Consider the following 20204-nt stretch of genomic DNA (forward strand, 5'->3'; position numbering starts at 1 on the left):
AGTGGTGCTACTTGACTTTGGAGAGCACGGTCTGCACCTGTCTCTCTGAGACCCACAGACCCCTGCTGTGAGCCAGGGCTGTGGAAGCACAGCGTATCACACTTGTTGGCTCTGGAACACGTGACCCTTCCGCTTAGCCCGACAACCATCCTCTGGGTGCTTGCACTGTAGTGGGCCTTGGTGCCACGTAGCACATAGTTCCAGCCCTGTGGGTTCTGGGTACCAGAGGACATTTGTGTACATACTTTGCTGCCATCTTGGAGATGAAGCAGTGTCGGGCAGCACAATGGCAAGTGCCTCCTGCAGTGACAGCAAAGGAGAGGAAAGCCTCCCATCAGGCTGTGGAACACTGGAGCTGACAGACTCAGCCTCCAAGTTACACTGTAGCCCACAGCCACCAGTGAGTGCTCTGTCACAGCCTGGGCAGAGAACTGCGGGACCCTGGTGGACCTCACTTAGGTGTGTGGTGTAAGGGGATAGGGAGGTCCCAGGGCAGGTCTGGAGGCTTGTCATGTGGTGTGGGCAGTGGGGAAGGAGCTGTTGGACGTATCTTCAGCACTTCATGGTGAATGAATTAGACCGAGTGGCTCTCTGACGGCAGAATGACATGGGAAAGGCTCAACCAAGGCACTGGGACAGGGGACTCCATGTGGGTATGGTGGCATCCAGGAGTCCAGAGTGATGGACAGCCTTGGAGTTGAATAGAACTGAAGGAAGGTGTGTCCTGGCAGGGACATGTATGGGACAGGAGTCTTCTCCAGGAAGCAGAAGGGAGGTAGTGCTGATGTTGAACCATAGAACTAATGTCCTTTGTGAGGTGGCCCTGAGAACTGGCACCAGGTTCTATCTGGCTGGGGGAGGGGCAGGTGGACACCACAGCAGGAACGGTGTAGGAGATGGTTCTCACCATGCTTGGGGTTCTGTACCCCAGGGCTGGGCTCAGTCTCTTCCTTTTTTACCTCATCCTGGCGGGTGCACTCCTTCGACCTCAGCCCCAGAGGTAAGGCCAGAACCTTAGGGTCTAGAAGACTCTGAAAGAGGCTGATGATTATTCTGGGAAGGGTTAGTTCGTTAAGTCTTCATCCTCACAAAGAAATGGCAATGGCCTTTGGGGTTAGGGCTCAGCACAGCAATGTTTTCTATAGGTCTCAGCGATCTCTTCCTGAGGAATTTTCATCACCGCTGGAACTGTTGCAGCCTTTCTCTGGCCTGGTGGATGGTAGGGTAGCATCTCTCTCCTCCCCCACCCTCCACAGCAGGTGCCCCTAGAGGTCCCCTAGGGCCAAGCCCTATGTCTCTTCCTTCCAGACTGCCTCTGAAGAGCTGGGCAGCCCCATTCCACATCAGCAGTATTTCCTTCCACCCTTGTCTTCTCTCTTTAGACTATGGGATCAGACCCAAGCATCCGTGGCCAAGTGGGCCCCGACCCCTTCTCTCCCAGGCCCAGCAGCGCAAGCGGGATGGGCCCAACATGGCTGACTATTACTATGATGTGAACCCTGCATAAAGCTATTCTGGGCAGCAAGTGCTTGGCTCAATTGCCTGTGTGCAGCAAGAAGAACGGGCAGGGACCTGAGTAAATACACCCACTATGGTCCAGACAAGAAATGGCACTTTAATAGTAGTAGCCAGGTGACAAGACAGTGACCGGTTGGCTGGGGCCAGCTGAGAGGCCTCCTTTCCCTGGCAGGCAGGGCTTGCTGTGGCCCTCTCCTTCCTTGTACACACAAGCTGGCCAGGCTGGAGGGCAGAGCTTCCCAGTGGCCCCACAGATGAGAATAGGGTCTTCACTGTCACATGTTGCCATTTCCTTACTGGAAAGTCCTTCGGAGGTGCTTGGGCTCAGCCTGAGCTCAGGGCTCTGGGTGAGGTGGGGACAAAGGAAGGTAGACACTTCCAGGTGGCCTGGGCTTTGTCAAGGCAGGAGCCAAGAGCCAGAAAGCCAGGGCCCCTAGTATGGAACAAGGCCCAGGATCCCTTTGTGGCGAGAGGCCTGACTGCTACCCCCAGCCCCACCCTTCCCCAATCCCCAGAGAGCCTGTACTGTCCTCCATAGATTAATCTAACCCATATATTACAATAAACTGCATCTGTCTCTCCCCAACCCCCTGCCCCCCACCCCAACAGCCCTCACTCCCCCATTCTCTTGTGGCAGTACCACATCCTGTCAGCAGCTAGCTCTCCTAGTACTGGCTTGGGGCTGAGGGGCTGCAGAGAGTGGTGGTGCTGCTACTCCAAGTAGATATCTTCTGTAGGACAGGTATATTCCACAAACTGCTTGTAGAACTGCTGAAATGCTCGCCTGGAAAAGTGGGGGACACAGAGGTGACCAGGAGCCTCAACCCAGATTCTTCAAGGGGTGCTTTGGGTCTCTGGGACAGCCTAACTGTCCCCTGGACAGTTATTTCCCAAAGAGAAAGGGACCAGTGGCGAATCAACAAGGAAGTGGCCCAGAACCTGGGCTTTTTGGGACCTCCCAGCCTCTGCCAGGATTGGGGTTTCCAGAACTAGAGGGCAGGGGTGATGCTGACACTGAGCATGAAGACAGCACACGTGCACACACACATACAACATACCCCACGGACTCTGCCAGGGCTTTGGTGGAATCTTCAGACACAAAGACATGGCAGGCAAACCGGTGGTCAGCAGGGTGCTTAGTGATAAACCCAAAGTACCTGTGGAAGGCAGGCATCTGTGAGCCAAGATTCTGAGCCCTACCCACCCACCATGACTGAAGACGACCAGTGAGACTCTCCTGTCTGCCCCTTGTACTCACTTGTTGTTCTTTGGATGGTATCCACAGAAAGAGATGTTTTTTAGCTGGAAAAAGTGGCTACATTTATTTCCCTGCAGGAGTGAAGAGAGGAGATGGTGAGCTTGCAGGGGAAAGCAGGCAGGAGAGACAGATGCAGTTATACGGGAGGGTAGGCACACAAGGAGAGGAAGGAGAGGCACATGTCAGGCAAGAAACGGGGAGGACACATGGGGCAAGAAGGCAGGGGCTTGAAGAAAGTCACCTTGGCCTCCTGAGCATCATCAGCTTTGACACCTATCTTAACACCCCGAACGCTGATCTCGAGGACACAGCTGGAGGGCGGGTTAAAGTGCACGGTGAGCCGGCGGGTGGTGGCGATCTGCATGAGGGAAGGGGTCATGTTGGAAGCTGTTTTACTGTCACAGCACTGCCTCCACATCCCTGGGTCCTTTTCCCCAGTAGTGTGGACTGGCTGAGAATAGGCATCCCCCAGAAGAAGTAGGGACCCAAACATAGGTACCTTTTGCATAGCAGCACAGAGGACATCATTGCCCTTGTGATAAGGAACCTGGACAGAGCCCAGGAACTTCACCCGGAACTGATCAATCCAGTCGCTGTTTTTAGCAAGGGCTGGAAAGCAAGCAGACAAGAAGCAAGAGGGCCATCAGCAGGGGGCTCAGAGCCAAGCCAAGGAGAATACAGCACACAGTGGCTCAGGCAGCAGAGGACGCCGCCAGCCCCACCTGCCCTGACTTGGCTGGACCTCACTAACTGTGTAACGGAACTGGAATAACCCCTACTCTTCGCCCTGGCTAGCTAAGACCCGGAGTGGATGTTCGCCGGCAGTGAGTTGGTAGGCAGATGCAGGGGTGGGTGAGACCAGACTGGGGGACGGGTACTACCTGCCATGTGCTCGGGCTCCTTGGTGACCTCAATGGCATAGTAGGCAGGAAAGACACCACGGGCTCCAGTGCGCATGTTATAGGCCTCGTACCAATAGTCTTCTGCCTGCAGCTCCACCAGCAGAGGGTCATCCACTTCCAGCTCAAGTTCATCTTCATGTCGAGGCACAAACCTGTCCCCAAGGGCATGTGATGTATTGCTCATCAGAGTACTTTAGCCAGGCCCAATCTGGGGTGTGAGCCATTGACATTCGCAAATTAACCATGTACCCGTCACAGCGGTGCCTCCTGAGGAGCACATAGCACTCATGCATCTGCCATCCAAGAATTCAGGGGCCAGGGAGAAAGGGAGCCTGAGCCTTGAGGTCCTGTGCATGGTGGGCATCTCTCTGGCCTCCAGCCAGCCTAGGGGTAGTCTTAGCTTCTCATGACCCCTACAACGGGATATGTTCCCCGAGCAGCTGAGAGGAAGCCAGTGATGAGCTGGCAGAGGCAAGGAGGGGGCAGCCCTCACCTGAATATAGCCCGATGGGTTTGCTCATGCTCCTCCCCATTGATGACACAGGAGAACAGCCCAAAGGACTCGGCACCTGTAGGAAGGCAAGAGATTGGAGGAGGTGTCCTCAGCTTGGAGCAGGTAGAAAGCTCTGTCCTGCTCTCAGGCGGACTACTTGGTCTCTGAGGCCCATTCCGGTTCCCACACTGCTCCCCATTCGCTGACTCACTGGAGGAACGAGAGCGGCCACTCATGAAGACATTCAGAAACTTCTTAGAGAAGTGGACGTCAGGCTCATCCGGTGTGGAGTCCTCTGAGAGGCAGGTGGGAGGCCGGGGCTGAGGAGCCTCCTCATATTCCTCACCAATGGCTGATTCGTAGGGCGAGGACGCAGAGGCACAGTTGTCATAGACAGTGGCAGAGTCGCTTTCGTCACTGTAATCTCCAAAGCACGGCCGCAGGCTCACCAGCTCCAGCTGGGCGTGCTCATCCACCACCAGTGTGTACTTGACTGAGTCGTAGGACAGTGCGCTGGTGTCCGAGCTCAGTGAGGCCCGGGGAGGCGGTGGTGGCTCCCCGAGGCTTCCCCGCCACCCTCCACCTGGTGGCTCAGCTCGTTCTGGGGATGACAGGCAGTCGAAGCCCTCATCCTCTTCACTGATGGAGGGGTGTGGCCGCCCTGCAGTTACAGAGTAAGCGGCAGGGTCTGGATCTGAGCTAACTGACATCCGGCTCTCAGTGGGTGGCAAGAAGGTGGAGGTGGGTTCTGCCGGGTCTGGAGGCCTCTGCACTGGGGTCAGGTAGATCTCCTCAGTCGCCTCGAGCCGCACATCTGCCTGATAGTGGATCCGGTCTCGATGGGAATGGCCCCGGCCACCAGGCGCAGTGGCAGGGGGACCACTTGGAGGTGCCATCTGGGTGGCTGCACTTCGGCGACAAGGGCTGTCGGTGGAGGTGCCGCGATCCTGGGTGGGAACAGGACTGCCCTGGGGTGGCAGCTCATCACTCAGGCAGATATGTTCATGTGGAGGCGTCTGCTCCCCTGGAGGACAGGCAGGTTGGTGCTGAGGGCAGAACCCCAGTCCAGACACCTGTCCCCTCCTCTTCCCAACTGTTCTCCATCAGCAGGCTCTTGTCTCCAGCCTGGGGGAGGCCTGACTTACCTGTCTTCAGGGGGGAGGATGATCGAGACACACGATCCTGCCAACTGTGCTTTTTGCCCAAAGAGTTGTTATTCAGCGTGTCCTGTGCGGAGAACAAAAGGCTCTTATGAAGAAGCAGCAGTCAGCAGTGCCCGGCACAGGGAGGCCCTGGTCCTGCCCCATCAGGCCATCCCTAGGCTGTTCCCACCCCATCTTGCCTTGCCAAAGGCCTCTCTGCCAAGCATCCTCTAGCAGGCAGGCAGGGTGGGAAGTTAGCACCCTCCCCACAGCCCTGCTGGCTTGGAGACAACCCTCAAGAGATGCAGTGGTGCTGGCCAGTGTGGGTGCTGAGTAGCAGATGTTGGAGGGAGAAGTACAGCTCCCGGGAGAGCCAGACACTGAGGGGAGACATATTCGAATGCTCAAACCCAACCCTGGTGAAGAACAGGGTGACAGACTCCCTGTCCTGAAGATCAGAGTGCTGGGGTCTAGCAAAGTGGCAAGGACATTCTGACACAAGGAAGGGTCCCCCCAGGAGCTGCCTGTGGGCCTGGATGAATCATTCAAACCATGACTCCATAACACTCCCACTTTGAACCATGTGACTGAGGAATGACAGATGTAGTATGGGGAGCCCTCCTTCCTGGATCTCCCAGAATGCTCATGCACCCCACATTCTCAACCCCCTGGGACCCTGAACAGTGCCCATGTACAAGGTTCTCCACACACCACTGATGAGCTGGGCTGCTGGAAGGCGTGCCAGAGGATCCTGGAGAAAGGACCAACTCCTTCCCTCCAGCCCTTGTACCATCAGCAGCCCTACCTCCTCAGCTCCTTCCCTCTCAGTCTCTCTCCTGCCTAGGCCTGCTAGACAATGGGGTCGAGGCAACTCTCTGTGGCATCCAGCCACCAGCAAGGGGCCCTAGGTCCAACTCAGCCAAGCAAACTCCACCCCCAACTCATCTATTGCTGCCTTCTGGAATGCCCAGCTGCTGTGATGTCCAACTGGAGACAGACCCTGAATTCTCATCCCCACCATCATCCCATTCCAGAGGCTCTTTTCTCCAGGCCCTGCTGCTGCCTCAACCTTCACAGAAGCACTAACCCAAAGAGGACCTTCCTGCAGGACCTCAACTCCTTTGTTAGTCCTCTGCAACTCTCCCTACTCAAATCCCTAGCAATGCAGGCCTCATACCCAGACAGCTGGATTCAGTCCTTCCCAGGACAGACTTTCCTCTGTCCCTCCCCAGGCATGGCGCACCTGGGTCCCTGGCATCACCAACAGGCCTGCGCCCCTCCGTCTTCCCTGTTCACCCAGGGCGCCGCCCCCTCTCTCAGTCCAGGTTTGCTCGCAGCTTACCTGAGACCGCGGCACCTGCGGGAAAAGGTTGAGCGTGGTAGGCCTCTTGGGCCGGTAGGTGTCTCCGCTGCCTGTGCCCGGGCCCTGGCCCTGGCTGCGAGGCGCCGGCTCCTGGCCGGACTCGGCTTTGGGAGGCCCCAATCCTGGCCGTTGGGCAGCGAGCTCATCGTCGTCCTCCTCCTCCTCATCCTCGGCGCCCGGAGTGTCCCCTGCCGCGTCGATCAGGTCCATCTGCAGCATCTCCGCCTGTAGTCGGCTCCCGGCGCTGCCGCTGCTCCCCGCAGACAGCAGCCCGGCGCGCGGGGGCTGCGCGGCGAGGACCGAGGGGAGTCAGGGGAGGGGCCTTGTGAGCCGGGGCGGGGCCTCACACGAGGAGTGGGTCTGATGCCCAGGTGCCCCGCCCCCAATCGGACGAGTCCATTCCGCGGATGCAAGGGGAGGGACGCTGGGAGCCAGGCAGAGACAGAAGCACTGGGCAGCTCCCGTCCGCAACCCCTCCTACCCTCCTACCTCTGGAGGCCGAAACAAATACGCCAGCCTGCGCAGAGAACCGCCCACGCCTCTCCTCTCCCACGGTCTCCTCCTCCAGATTCCTTGCACCCTCCCGTTCCCTTGGTAACGGCCAGTGACCTCACCGGGGTTGTAAGCCGAGCCCAGAGTGAAATCACCACTGTTGCCATGGAGACCTAGGGGTCGCCCAGGAATTCCGGCCCCATGGGGATGAGTGAGACAACTGGCATTTGAAGGGGACATTGAAGCGAACTGGGAAGAGTGCTTGTCAGCCAGGTGAGGAAGACTGCAGTGCGGACCGGAGATCCTGACTGGACCCGAAGGGGAACTTTAAGGGGAGCCCTTCCCAGCTAGCTCTGACCTGAACACATTCCTCAGCCAACCTAGCCTTTATAGTCCCAGTTTTGCTACTTCCAATGCTAACCCCTGGCACCTTAGGCAGATCCTCTGACTCTTCACCCCCCAAGGAGCTGACTGGGCCTATATTGCTGACCTCCAGGTTACTGGAGAGAAGACACAGCGAAGTATGCGTTAAAGCCTCGGAGACTTTGACTAGGCTCCCACCAGATCACCCTAATTAGTCTGGTACAACCAGGGAGGGGGGGGGGAAATGGTTCTGGTTAAGTGCAGAAGACTCTCTTGGAAGCTTTGCATATGGGATACAGTGGTTTCTAAGTTCAGAGCAGGTCTGACAGCTCTGGACCACTCCCTAAGCGAAGACATAGCTTCTGCCTCCATCCTTGCCAGTCTGGTAAGAGAGTGAAGGATTTGGTGTGGGAACCATGAAGTGGTCTTCACAGCTTGCTTTCCTTTGCCCGGGAGCTTCTAAAAGTGCTAGGGATACCAGGAGGGCAGCACCTAGACAGATGCCCTTCCCTGGCTCACACTGCAGCCGTCAAAATGTCATATCAAGGTATCCAACTACTTGCTATATTGTTGGCCTCCGATATAGGCCCCATGAAGTCGCCTTCTGTATTCTGCAAGTAAGCCCTTGCTTTGTGCTCTGACAACAGAATGGAGATTCCCATCTCTCTTGGGTACCCTGGCACTTAGATATGAAGACAGGAGAGAGTATGTCACTGTGGTAAAGCCAAGGGGCTCTGAGCAATACCAACACTGGAACAACCCCTCAGCAGGGGCCACTGAAAGCCAAAAAGGCTGGTAGTGTGGCCAGGGTGGTGCAGAGGCAGCCAGAGCAGCCAGTCCAGCAGGACCGGGTTCCTCTCTCCTGCCCAAAGCACTGCAGATCCCACCAGGCCCCGCCCTGTACAGCTGCAGGCCCTCTGCCAGGTCCTTCACTCTGGCCCTACATCTCACTGTCCTACATCTCAAGCCCCCTCTGCTCTCTCTTCCTGGGAGCAACTGAGGAAGCTGCTTCCGGCTTTAGCGCCGACAAAACAATACGAAATGTTAAATGAAGATTTTGGCTGGAGCACGCAAGATGTGCCAAACATTCTACCAGATGTGTCCTGCGTTGTATCACTTTCTAGGAGTGCCACACACACTCAGAAGCTCCTCTGTAAATATTGGGGTGCCCTCATCTTTTTCCCCATCCTCCCAGCCACTGAGACACCAGACCCAGCCCTTACCCGGAGAGACAAGGCGTCTTTGCACTGGAGGCTGATACCACACTCATCGGTGATCTCTGAAAGATCCTCATCCTCAAACTCCTCCAGGCTGATATCATGGGTGAGCCTGGTGGGAACAGAAACCGGAGTTACAAAGCAGGGGGCCTAAACCCTGACTCAGCCCCCGGCATCTCCCTCTCCTCCGGGGAAGATCCTGGCAGCCAGGTAGCAGCTCCCAGATGAAGGACTCGGTCTGTCAGCACAGTGGCAGGGGAAGGATTTGGGGTTGGAGCCAAAAGGCATTCCACCTAGGGTGGCGGAGGAGGCATCTCCAGGTCTTTCCAGCATCACGGGCTGGAGTTCTCCCTCCTGCTTCCAACCAGAAGGCCGTCCTAGAAGGCCCGGCTGGCCAGAGCCTCCATGGCCAAGGCAGCGCCAGAGTAGGACAACCTTTGCACTCCACAGTAACAGGACCCAGAGAGCCACCAGAAGGGCACAGTAAGTGCCCCTTTCACCCACAAAGATGCACACTACGGAGCCATGGTCACAGTGAGGGGGACCTGGGATCAGCCCTGTTCTAAGAAAAACTATGGCTCCCTGCTAACATTTTTGGTGTCATCTCTTCAACTACACAATGTAATCTGGTGTGAGGACCCTGGACAAACGGGGCTTGAGAGAGGCCATGAAGAACACTTGGTACTAGGACACTAACCCTGTGTGCCTACCTTGGAATGCACTGCTGAGATTGCCACTGTGGTGCTTACCTGTCCCCTGCACTGGCTCACCCTGACTCTGGTACTCTGTCTGGCTTCCCAGAGACCAGGAGGCCAGGCACACAGCAGGGGTACACAAGCTCATCCAAGGTCACCCAGGAGAGGAAGGACAGGGTGCAGCTCCCAGGGAAGCCTAGAAGGCTCACACCTCTATCTTCTACCTCACTTCCTCTGAACAGGGCCCCTGAGCTCAATGGAGCACCTCCCCACTCGCCCTTCCCCCACCTGAGGCCAGGCCCCAGGACCCTACCAGCGTTCCCACTGATCCTCCAACCAGCTGTCATTGTCTGGGCTCGAATCCATCTTCAGTTCCAGCTGCATGGAGAGCCCTGCCCGGCCAGGGGGCTGCGGGGCTCCAGGGCTGCCCTCTCATGCCCAGAAGGGAAAGGGGGCCAGAGCTCAAGGCAGGGCTGGGACTTCTGGCCTCCACCAACTGGGCCTGCCTTTCTGCATCCTGACGGCTGCAGAAGCCTGGGGAGCTCATTAAAAATAAATGGGCCAGAGAGGAGGCCGCAGCTGCCGACCCAGGCCCCAGCCCCAACTCTTCCTGGCCCAACCCTCAGATGCGGGCAGCTTCCTCCCTTGGCAGCCCGACGCGCACCGATGTCGTCGCCACCCCCGCGGGATCAGGTTACTGCAATCAATGCTGCTGGCTCCACCTGCCCTTCCAATGCCCCTATTGGGGGCTGGAGTGACCCCCCTCTTCCCTCCCAAGACCAGGCGTGTAAGCAGACAGCAGAAGTCTGGTATTTTTTTTTCCCTCAACGCCAGACCCTGATCTGCTTTAAAGGGCCAGCGCCACACTCAGGGTGCCAAATGGGAAGATGGAGGGGGCTCCCGAACGGCCCCAAGAATGGACACCTGATTCCACACAGACACAAGCTCCGCCTCCACACCGCATCTGCGAGGCTTCTGCAAGCCCAGGGCCAAGGTGATTGGGTCGGAGATTGGTGCTCACTGAAAGGATGCGCAGGGGGACAGCAATGAGTACCACTAGAATTTGGACGTCTTTGGAGCAGGTTGGGAGTCATTTGGAAATGACTTTGACTGAACATGGAGGTCCCTAGTGCCAACTGCCCTAGAAGATTCTGACCCCAAGGGTAGCAGGTTCCCAGGCATGGGGGGTGTGGCTACCCGAAGTGGCAAGGTCCAGAGGCCAGAGCACCTTCCTCCATCTGGCCTCTTGCTTGGTTCCATGGCTAAATGCAGCATGCCTGTAAGGTCTGGAACTCGGACAGCAGTTTCTGGGTCCCACTAGGCATCTTCTCTGGGAATGTCCTCGGATGCCCCCAGCTCTGCTGGTGTCTGCATTAACCACGCCACCTTTGCCTGCCAGCCCCAGTCTCCCTATACTTCTCTGAGCCCTCCTGTGGCCATGAGACAAGGGACACCCTTAAGGGACACCCCCACCCTGTCCTTCCTCACTCAAGAACCCTCCAGGGCTCTCTGCAGGGCCTCTCCTCCAGGAGGCCTTATGTGTTTACTATTTGCTGGGTCTTGCCTCCCAAGGGTGGGTTACTGGGCCCCGGCAGTGCTCAGAGAAGCCTTCTTCCAGGAAGTCCTCCTAGTCCTCTCATGGGGCAGGTGCCGTCCTTTGTCTGGCTCCATCAGAAATGTCCTATCGTTTCTGGCTACAAAGTTGGGTGGCGTGCACGTCCCTCGTCCTCTGTATCTCTCCCTTCCTGGCCCCCATCTAGACTGAATGCTCCTGGAGGCCGGGGCTGATGAGGGTGTTGGGTTCACACTGCATGCTGAGTAGATACATGGCAGGTGTGGGCCACAGGACCGCCCCAGTCTTCACCCTTCCTCTCAGACGGAAGGGTTTGCCTTGTGCAGGATTCTCTATGGCCACAGGATGTGTCTGTGTATCTATGTCCTCTCAGCATGACCGAGGACAGCTCTCTGAACAACAGGTCTGAGTGGGGCCAGACCAGATGAGGGCACTGGGCTAACTGGGCAAAGATGAGAAGGGCTCTGGGCTCTGGTCAGGAGCCTTCTATTAACCCTTCACTGCCTGGAGAGCAGGAAGGGTGTTTCTGCCTTCTCTCCCTCCTGAACCCACCCGATGACATGTTTCATCCATTTAAAACCCTTGGTGTCCTTACCCTCATCGTACTTTGGGGTGCTTCTCCTAAGGGGGTGAGGTGACAGGATGGCACCATGTCAGGCCTGCAGCTAAGAGCAAACTCCCATTCTTTTTCCAAGCTGCCACCAGTCCGGCTACCAACCCTGCCACATTTCCATCTCACAGATGAGGGGCCCCAAGGCTCAGCTCCTTTGCTCTCAGCTACTCCAGGATCAGAAGGAGTACCTGAATTACAGGGGAGGGGGAGGGACAGGGCTGGCCCAAAGCTGGCCCCTGCTGGTCACCATGAGCTAGATCTCCAGGGAAGAACCAGGAGACACCTGCTGTAGGGAAGGGGACTTGCATTTCTGTGTCCAGGAACATCGAAGGTGGGGAAGGAAGAGTCAGGGAAGCTGGAGGGTAGGAATATGGGAAGACAGTGCGTGTGTGTGTGTGTGTGTGTGTGTGTGTGTGTGTGTGTGTGTCCTTCTGACCTCGCCCAAGGCATTTTCTTGGAAATCTGAGCCCTGGCCTGGGAGGTAGCCCGGGAGAATTGCACAGCCCTGGCAGGGTGGCAGCTTCTTCCTAGGAGTTGAGCCTCTTTGGGCAACCTCCCAGGGCTGCAGCACTGCGTCCCTAGCCTTACTTGCCCATGTGTACACACAGCATACTCATGTTTGGTGGCCCTGTGGCCCTTACCAGCCAGCCTGACTCTGAAGTCTGTCTGTCTGCAGGACACACCCTCTTGAAGTGTTGGTCTCCGTCTCCAGCCACACCTTGCTCAGGCTCTGGCCACAAGCTCACCCGACACTCCCTACCTTGCCCTGGCTTGGGCTGAGTTCTGCTGAATGGTTCAAGCAAACACTTAGGTATTTCAGGTATTCTTGTGTGCTTTCACCTGCCCTGCTGCCTAGGTGCCCTTGTCCTTGCATCCCTCCCCACAGCAGTCCCAGCTTTCCTCGCCTTTCCTCTTTAACTCCTTCGGCGGAGAACCATCTGAGATTGCCAAGCACAGGAGGTGAGGACGGAGCGCCGAGCCTTCACTGAAGAAAGCGGATGGAAGCCACACTTGAGCCTTCGATCCAGCTTCCTGTCTGAGTTAAAAGGAATACCATAGTGCCCTGTGGGCTTCCTGTGATGGAACTCATCAGAGATCCAGGGGTCTAGCCTGTCCTCACAGCCCTAAATCTTACAGAATTGGCTTCCAAGGGGTCCTGAGGGTACCCTGCTGTCTAGCCTCCTGCCCTACCAGCCCCAGGGCTCCTTTGACTTAGAACAGGACACCTTTCTGGTGGCTCTTAGCCCCTCCTAGTTGTAGTTATGAAATAACCCTTTGGTGTGGTTTTTGGTGTGAGGCTCGTGGTGTACCCCCCCACCCCCCAGGGAAGCTGGACAATAATGCCCTTCACCAGGTCAGGTCCCACGGACAAACTACAGCATCCTGCATCCTTCTGTATTTTGACTTGCAAATGTTTAGGTAAGTTCCTCTTTGACTACCAACTTGAACTTGAAGTTGGTAAGGACCCAACTTGAATCGTGGGTGACTCAGCCCCTCACAAACAGACAATTCTACCTGTAGAAATCTCTCACAAAAATGTGTACAATGTTGTATGGGGGTGGTATTGGTGACCTAATTTGTGGGACCCTTTAGGCACTAGGCAAGAACTGGGCTGCTAGAGCCCGGTGGGAGAGTCTAGCCTAGGGCCAGATGGTGTGTGGGCCATGGCATCCCACTGAATAGAGTTTATGTGCCTCTGGAATGATCATTAGAGTGGCTGTGACTGAATGTGGAGAATGACAACCAATAAAGTAAGAAAAGGGCAGGCTGGGACTGGAGACCGCTCCGTCCACCCAGCGCTGGCCGCGCATGCAGTGAGGTTCTGTGATGCCCAGCAAAGCACATACCCGTGACCCCACCATTTAGGAGGTGACAACCAGGGATCAGGAATTCAAGGTCCTCTTCAATTACACAGTAAGTTCCAAAATAGTCTGGATGACAGGAGACCTTGTTTTTTTTAAGGCAGGGGTAGTGGTGAGGGAGAGAGACTGAGTGGCCCACGGCTTCCCTGGGAAGACACACACAAGACCCACATGGACAGGCAGTTGTGGGATGGGTGAAACTTTGCTTTACTGGGCAAACTTTTGGTTCTCATTCCCAAAACCTAGCCCCAGACTCCCCTCCCTAGTCTCTCCACTGGCCTTCTAACCTCACTCCAAGCTATGCAAAACTATATACACATGGCCATTAATAAGCTCCTGTTAGATGCCGGAAGCCTGGGCCAGGGTAGGAGCAGTGTGACCCAGTAACTGAACGTAGCTAGCACCCAGTAGAGGTTCCCAGAGTTGTACATCAATGTGAGCAGGGCTGGGGGCAAAGATGACATTCTAGAATGAATAAGACCCCCGAGTAGGGATGGGAACAGTGACACAATTTATAGGAACCTTAGTCCCCAAGGCAGACTTAGGCTGTGCCATTTCCCAGGGATTTAGAGGCCCAGGTGAGGGCTGATTCTAGGCAGCTGGGGTAGACCTCCTTCCCAGGCAGTGTGAGGCTCGCAGGCTAGCCCGCTTCTGTTCTATGCCAGATTCACCAGCTAGGCCAGAGGCAACAATTGCCATTCTGTCTCCTGTCCTTACTACAGCAAGGCTGGTAGTCCCCAGTCTGGCTGCTGGTCCCCATCTTGTCCTCACTATGTCCTCGGTTCCTCCTGAGATTTCAGTAGTCTCCTCTGAACAGTGACACTCCCCAGACCACAGTTTTAATACTTCCTACCTGTCCTCCTAAAGCTCCCTACCCTAAACCAACTGCTCACTTGACTATACCAACTGCATCGGCAAAGATCACCAATCTGAAATCTGGCAGGCACCATGGTGATTAGCCCACTGCCTGCCTAGCCTCTCATCTCCCGATGAGCCCAGGAACCATCCTGGTTTGTCACTATTACGTCTTCTTCACCCTCATACCAGTGGAAGAACCTAGTCTGCCCTGTCCCCAAACCATCTCCCATCCTGAACCTGTGCCTTCTTACCTGCCTGCAGGATGGGCAGGATGGGTGTCCAACCACTAGTCTCCCTGCCTCCCCATCCTGCAGCTCACACCGTCTACTGGCTGCAGTCCCTGTGTGAGCCCAGGACAGCACCCACTGTTTGCCTGTTCCCTAGCCTGTCCTCCCCTGTGTGCCTTCCCTCTCTGTGAGGACTGCTTGATTATTCCCCTGTGGGACCTGTACCTGAACAACCACCACACCTGTCCTGCCTCTACATTGTCACCTGCGTGGGGACCAGACTCAAGTCAGGAGCTCTGCATACTGCTCTTCCTGATGAGCCTGGCAAAAGGTTTGCTTGATTAGCAATGTATATGGCTCTGCAAAGCTGCAAATGAGGACCTCCGCTCTGTGGTGAGTGCCTCTCATGCTGAGGCAGCTCAGCAGGGTCATCTGATACCATCCAGGTTTCCATCTGGGTCCTGGCTCCATCCCAACTTTATTATTAACTTGCTGTGTGTTCTTGGGGAAGTCACTGCCCTTTCATGTTTCTGCCTAAGAGATATTTACTGGACCATTTTTCTTTCTTTCTTTCTTTTTGTTTTCTTCTGTAGTGGAACGTAGGCCCTCCAACACCAGGCAAGCACTTAGCACACACCATTCCCCAACCATGATAAGTTGACATCTGCGGTATCCCTTTTCAGGATTCTTAGGCATATACTTAAAGCAGGCTGTTCACGTTACTTCCCATGAATACTTCTTTGTCCTGCTGACCCTTCCACTTGGGATGACTCTCCTTTTTCATCCTACACATCCAGGGTCAACAGACCCACGTGTAATGCTCTCAATACCCTTCCCTAGAGTTTTCTTTAAGAAGAACACGATGAGTTAAACATATCCTTTTGCTGTGCTGTAAGTAACTCAGTAACTTAAATACATGCTAATCCCAAAATAAGAAGCCAAATGGTACCTAAACAGGTGAAGTGAAAAACGGAAAGTCCTCACTCCACCCCACATGCAGACATACCACTAGGGACCAGATGGACGATTTCCATAATCAGAAAAACCACCCAGCATATATTTGTTTAAATCAACTTTCAACAGATGCTCCCATCTTTCAGGTCCACACATGCTTACCCCTCCAAAGGTGCTCCAGGATCCCAGGGCGCGCTCTCTCTCTCTCTCTCTCTCTCTCTCTCTCTCTCTCTCTCTCTCTCTCTCTCTCTCTCTCTTGGTTGCAGAGCTGAAATTGGACTTTCTTGGTTTACATCAGCTCCACTACTGACTGCTCTATGCCTTGGTTTCCTCATCTGGAGCCCGTTCACATGACTACAGGAGGACACACTTGGACACAGGTTCTCAGCATGGGTCAGCATTTACCACTGCTCTGTTCTCCAGGGGAAATGTGCCCAGTGCATCCGCCCATCATTCAGTGACAAACCAGCACTGCTGAGCACTGGCTCTGAACTGAGGACTGCTTACACATTCCAGAAGACACAACACACACACACACACACACACACACACACACACACACACACACACACACACAGAGTTCTAGAACCATCCTGATCAGGGGCTAAAGAAGACATTTTGAAGAAAAAGCAAATGCTCAAAAGGCATTTGTACCCAGTCTTGGAGTACAGGGCTATAAGGACAGTTGAATCCACAACCCTACCAAAGAGTCACTCACTAGACAGGCATAATTGCTCAGGGTTAAATGGAGCCAGACCAATGGCTGCTGAGGCAGGAAGGGCAGTGGGGGTTGTTGAAGTAGGCAGTAGGTCATGCAGGGCCCAAGACACTGGCCAGTATTATCCCCACAAGCCAGCTTTGTCTCACAGCCAGGGCACAGTGTCCTGTAGGGCCCACCCACTCCTTACTCGCTACACTGTTGCCCTGGCTCTACATATGGCCACACATTCCGTGGTTGGCATCCTTCCTCTCAGCTTCTCCGGCCTGTATAATAAGCCGTTTCTTTCCAGAACAGGGTAAGAGCCTACCCTGGGCCAGAAGTAGGGCCTATAGGGAGAGGGAACAGAGCAGGTTCAGACCTGCTTTCAGGTTCCAGTCCTGACCCAGCCTCAGACTTTTCTGTAGTCCCTAGGCTAGCCCCTCTGCCCTTCTTATCGTCCACCGCCTCAGCTCAGCAAAGGGGAGACCAAGGTGCACCCCTGGGACAGTTGTGAAGGTTCGGTGACTACACTGAAGGACAAACGCTGACAGAAACAAGCTGTGCAGATTTCTGCCCGTGTGGCCAGCTACCTGTTGAACAGTAACTTGATGTGAATTGTGTCCTTTCCAGGAAGGAATCGGTATTAATTAGCCCGCTCAACAGATGAAACCAAAGACAAAAGCATGCTTGGATCAGGCAGTTTGGAAGTGGAGGGAATAGGATTTGAACCTATGTCCCTCACAGCCAGTTCTCTTCCCCTACGTAGGCTGACCTGCCAGGGAGAATCTGAAGTGTTAGCCAGGAGGCTGAAGCCCTCCAGCCTTTCTTCCGGTTTGGAACCTTCCTCTGGCCCCCTCCTTCTGGTTCTCTCACTCACTGATCATACCATTTGAGGTCCCTGGAGGGGGCTCTACCCACCTGAGGACCGGGGAGCTAGAGACCACTTCAATAGGTGACAACTTGGCGCCAGAGCCCAGCTGGGGCCTGGCTGGAGTAAGGGCCCAGGAGAGAGAAAGGCGTCTGCCTGCTCCTGAGATCGGGAAACAATGAGATATGTCTCAGCTTCTAGATTCTGGAGCAGTGACACCCTTCTCTTCTTCCTCACCATCCCCCCACCCCCGTGTGTGTGTGTGTGTGTGTGTGTGTGTGTGTGTGTGTGTGTGTGTGTGTGTGAAGAGAAGACAGTCACTGGTTCAATACATTACGCCTTACATCTCTGAAATTCATTCACCTGGTCTAACATCAGATTGAGGGATGGGTCGAAGGGGAGCTCAGTTCAGGATCCTGAGTATTTTACCACAGTAGGGACCCCCAACAGTATCCTTGGATATCCACATGCAGATTCCCCTCCCACAAGCAGGTTTGGTTTCACTGGTTGAGGCCAATCCTTCTGTACCTGTCCTGAGATACAACTGACCGGGTGGGAGCTGCCCAAATACAGAAGATCCTGCCCAAGATATCCTAGCAATCTGACCCACCCGGCCAAGCCAGCTGGGGGAGGGGCTCACGACTCCCTCTTTAATGCATCAAGGTTGTTACCTCAGAGACCTGAGGCCTCTGGGCCCCCAACCTGTACCCTACTTCTACCTTGGGTTAGACACCTTGGCACGCGGCAAGATAAAGTCTGGGCGGGTTGCTGCACCGGGAATTCCATCCAAACCCCAGATCCATTCTTAGCACCAAGGTGGAAGGGAAAGACGACCTCCCGGGTTCCTGCCCCAGATCCACCTCGAGCACCCCACCCCATGACACGGAATGGCGGAAGGAGCAGCCGGGGGCCACGAGGTGGCCACCAAGCTGGATTGGAGGTTGTGGGGGCTGGGGACTCGGCCCGGAAAGGACGCCGCCCTCAGGGTCCCCGGAGATCCCGAGGTTCCGGGCCGCGATCCTCACCTGAAATTGGGAGGCGACGCGATGTGCAGTCCCAGGAATGGGGAAGCGGCCGGTGGGGACGCGGCGCCCCCGCCCAGGCCGCTCTCTCGCTCCGCCATTCCCGGGCGCAGCCCTGGCCATCCGGGCGGAGAGCAGCGCGGGAGGCGGCGGCGGCGGCGGCGGCGGCGGCGGCGGCGGAGGCGCGTGGAGGAGGCCGCCGCCGCCGCGGGGTTCGGACTGAGCTGGGGCGGGCGCGGCTACGGACCGCGCACCGCTTTGCCTGCGGCCCCCGCGAGAGCGCCCCGCGCGCACCCCCGGGCCGGCTGGGGTCTTGTGGCCCCGCCCCCGCCCCGCCCCCAGCGCTCTCCGAAGTGCTGACGCTTTGGTCCAGTGGCCCTGGGTCCATTCGGCCTCCCTCCACATTCCACGAACTCTCCTGGCACTGGCAAAGCTTTGCTCTCCGGAGAACTGGACCTAGATCCAGGGCATCAGGTAGCTGATGGCAAGGTCCTGCTCCCCAAGTCCGTCTTTGGCCCTCCACAACAACGGGGGTTGTAGGAGGGTTGCAGATAGCTGAGAAAGGAGAGCTGTGGTGGAGTGGGGTCAAAGAGCAGTCAGCTACGGAGCCAGGTGGCCTAAGACCACAGATAGGTTCACAAGTAAACAAGCAGTGGGGACTTACATTGGTGACCTCATACCTCCAAGGCTTGTCTTTCCCATGTGTCTATTCCATCAAATGGAATATGATCCCTTCATGACCGTGGGGAGAAACATATTAGAAATGCTTATTCCTGGGGGTGGGAAAACCCACCTGTGCACTGGGATCTGGTCTTTACCTCCTGCAGAACCCTCTGAACCGGGGCACCTCCGTCAAGACCCCCCTGGAACCCTGGCTACCCCGGATAACCTGAGCCATACTTTTGGCTTCTTAGCCTTGTGAAGTTTCTGTATGCCAGGACTGCCCCAACACTTAGTTAATTTCGAAGTCGCCCTGGCAGTTACTATGTAGCCTAGGCTAAGAACTGATGACAATCTTGAGTCTCCTGCTAAACCCGAGGATTAGTGTGGACTCCTATGTTCCGTTCTCAGCACTGTCTTCCCACTGCATTTTCTATATAGCATCCCGCTTTGTGCATTTTCTATATAGCATCCCACTTTGCCCCCACAGTCCTGAACTGGTTTCTCCCACCCTAAAGCCTAGGACCTTCTTGTCCCCAGAGATGGATTCTTGAGAGCTTTTTGGTTGCTTCTGTTCCTTGCACCGACTTTGGGTCTAGCTGTGCTTTCGTCCTGGTTCTGTATTAGGTTTTCTCATACAACATGGACCACCAAGGCTGGGGACCAAGCCTTGGTGACTCAGAGTGCCTCCCTGCTAGGTCACCTTTGGCCACAGACCCTGCTCCTTTCACATAAGTGGAACAGGACAGACACTCTACAGTCTGTGGAGTTCCATTTGCAAATCTTGATTTCCTCCTTTGCCTTCCCAGCAAGAAGCTGTAGAAACCTACCTTGCAGTACCCAATTTCCCTGTTTCAGCCCCAAGAACATTCTAGAACCTAAAACCAGAGGCCTTGGCTGCCTCTCCTCTCCTGCCACGATGCTTCAAGAGGTAAGGTCTGGTCACTTTAATTTTCTGTTCTGGCTCAGGCCTCTCCTCTCACACAAGGCCCTGGCCAAACCATCTGCTATTATGGTGCCTTCCCTCCTCACAGGAAAGTGGTTAATATGTGCTTGTCTCAGCTGAGCAGCATACCCAGGGGGTCAGAGTGTGTGAATATGTAGGACATTCCCTCTCATGAACCTCTGCTCAAGAACAAGGTATCTCAGCTTCTCCAGCCAAGCCAAAGCTACATGGGAAGCCCAGAGAGGGAGGCCAGTCTTAGTAGAAAGTAGGCCAGCAGAAGCTTGGAGGCAGAGCAAGGAATAAGATGAGTCCTAGAGTAAAGCTCTCCTTCTGTTTATAGAGCAGACTGATTTTCTTTGGCTTTGCCTGAGCCCCTCTCAGGAACACTCATGTGCATGGCAGTCTGGCCAGATGGCACAAGACAGCCAGCATCCAGGCCTCAGGCTTGGCTGTAGCTTCCTTAACTGTGTCTAGAGGG

At 55.5% G+C, this 20204-nt stretch overlaps 2 protein-coding genes across 4 annotated transcripts; one reads left to right on the forward strand and one right to left on the reverse strand.

Moving 5' to 3' along the window:
- Positions 1-896: 896 nt before the first annotated feature.
- FREY1 (Frey regulator of sperm-oocyte fusion 1) lies at positions 897-1507 on the forward strand (the record flags this gene model as incomplete). Its single annotated transcript, XM_080931500.1, has 3 exons — positions 897-1000; positions 1146-1219; positions 1383-1507. The coding sequence occupies 3 exons, from the start codon at positions 897-899 to the stop codon at positions 1505-1507; spliced, it is 303 nt and encodes a 100-aa protein (XP_080787626.1).
- Positions 1508-1599: 92 nt separating this feature from the next.
- Positions 1600-18392, reverse strand: MAPK8IP1 (mitogen-activated protein kinase 8 interacting protein 1). 3 transcript variants are annotated; one of them, XM_080931422.1, is made up of 12 exons: positions 18124-18392; positions 8755-8860; positions 6656-6961; positions 5317-5398; positions 4383-5195; positions 4172-4247; positions 3658-3830; positions 3276-3385; positions 3018-3134; positions 2777-2847; positions 2577-2675; positions 1600-2302 (listed from the first exon to the last, which is right to left on the reverse strand). In XM_080931422.1, the coding sequence occupies exons 1-12, from the start codon at positions 18219-18221 to the stop codon at positions 2230-2232; spliced, it is 2124 nt and encodes a 707-aa protein (XP_080787548.1). In that variant the 5' UTR covers positions 18222-18392; the 3' UTR covers positions 1600-2229. The 3 variants fall into 3 exon arrangements, with proteins under 3 accessions (XP_080787548.1, XP_080787549.1, XP_080787547.1); XM_080931423.1 differs by lacking the exon at positions 18124-18392 and adding an exon at positions 9757-9845; XM_080931421.1 differs by having other exon boundaries at positions 3018-3385.
- Positions 18393-20204: the final 1812 nt, after the last annotated feature.

The sequence above is a fragment of the Micromys minutus genome, assembly GCF_963924665.1.
Source record: "Micromys minutus genome assembly, chromosome: 17".
Lineage (NCBI taxonomy): Eukaryota > Metazoa > Chordata > Mammalia > Rodentia > Muridae > Micromys > Micromys minutus.

Excerpts from the sequence above, each read along its gene's own strand:
- MAPK8IP1 (XM_080931421.1), bottom strand. The coding sequence starts at position 18,221 with ATGGCGGAGCGAGAGAGCGGCCTGGGCGGGGGCGCCGCGTCCCCACCG. Across the intron at positions 6,962-8,754 it reads AAGACGCCTTGTCTCTCCGG|CCCCCGCGCGCCGGGCTGCT; the intron begins GTAAGGGCTGGG and ends CTCGCCGCGCAG. Across the intron at positions 2,303-2,576 it reads GCCCTGGCAGAGTCCGTGGG|GCGAGCATTTCAGCAGTTCT; the intron begins GTATGTTGTATG and ends CCACTTTTCCAG.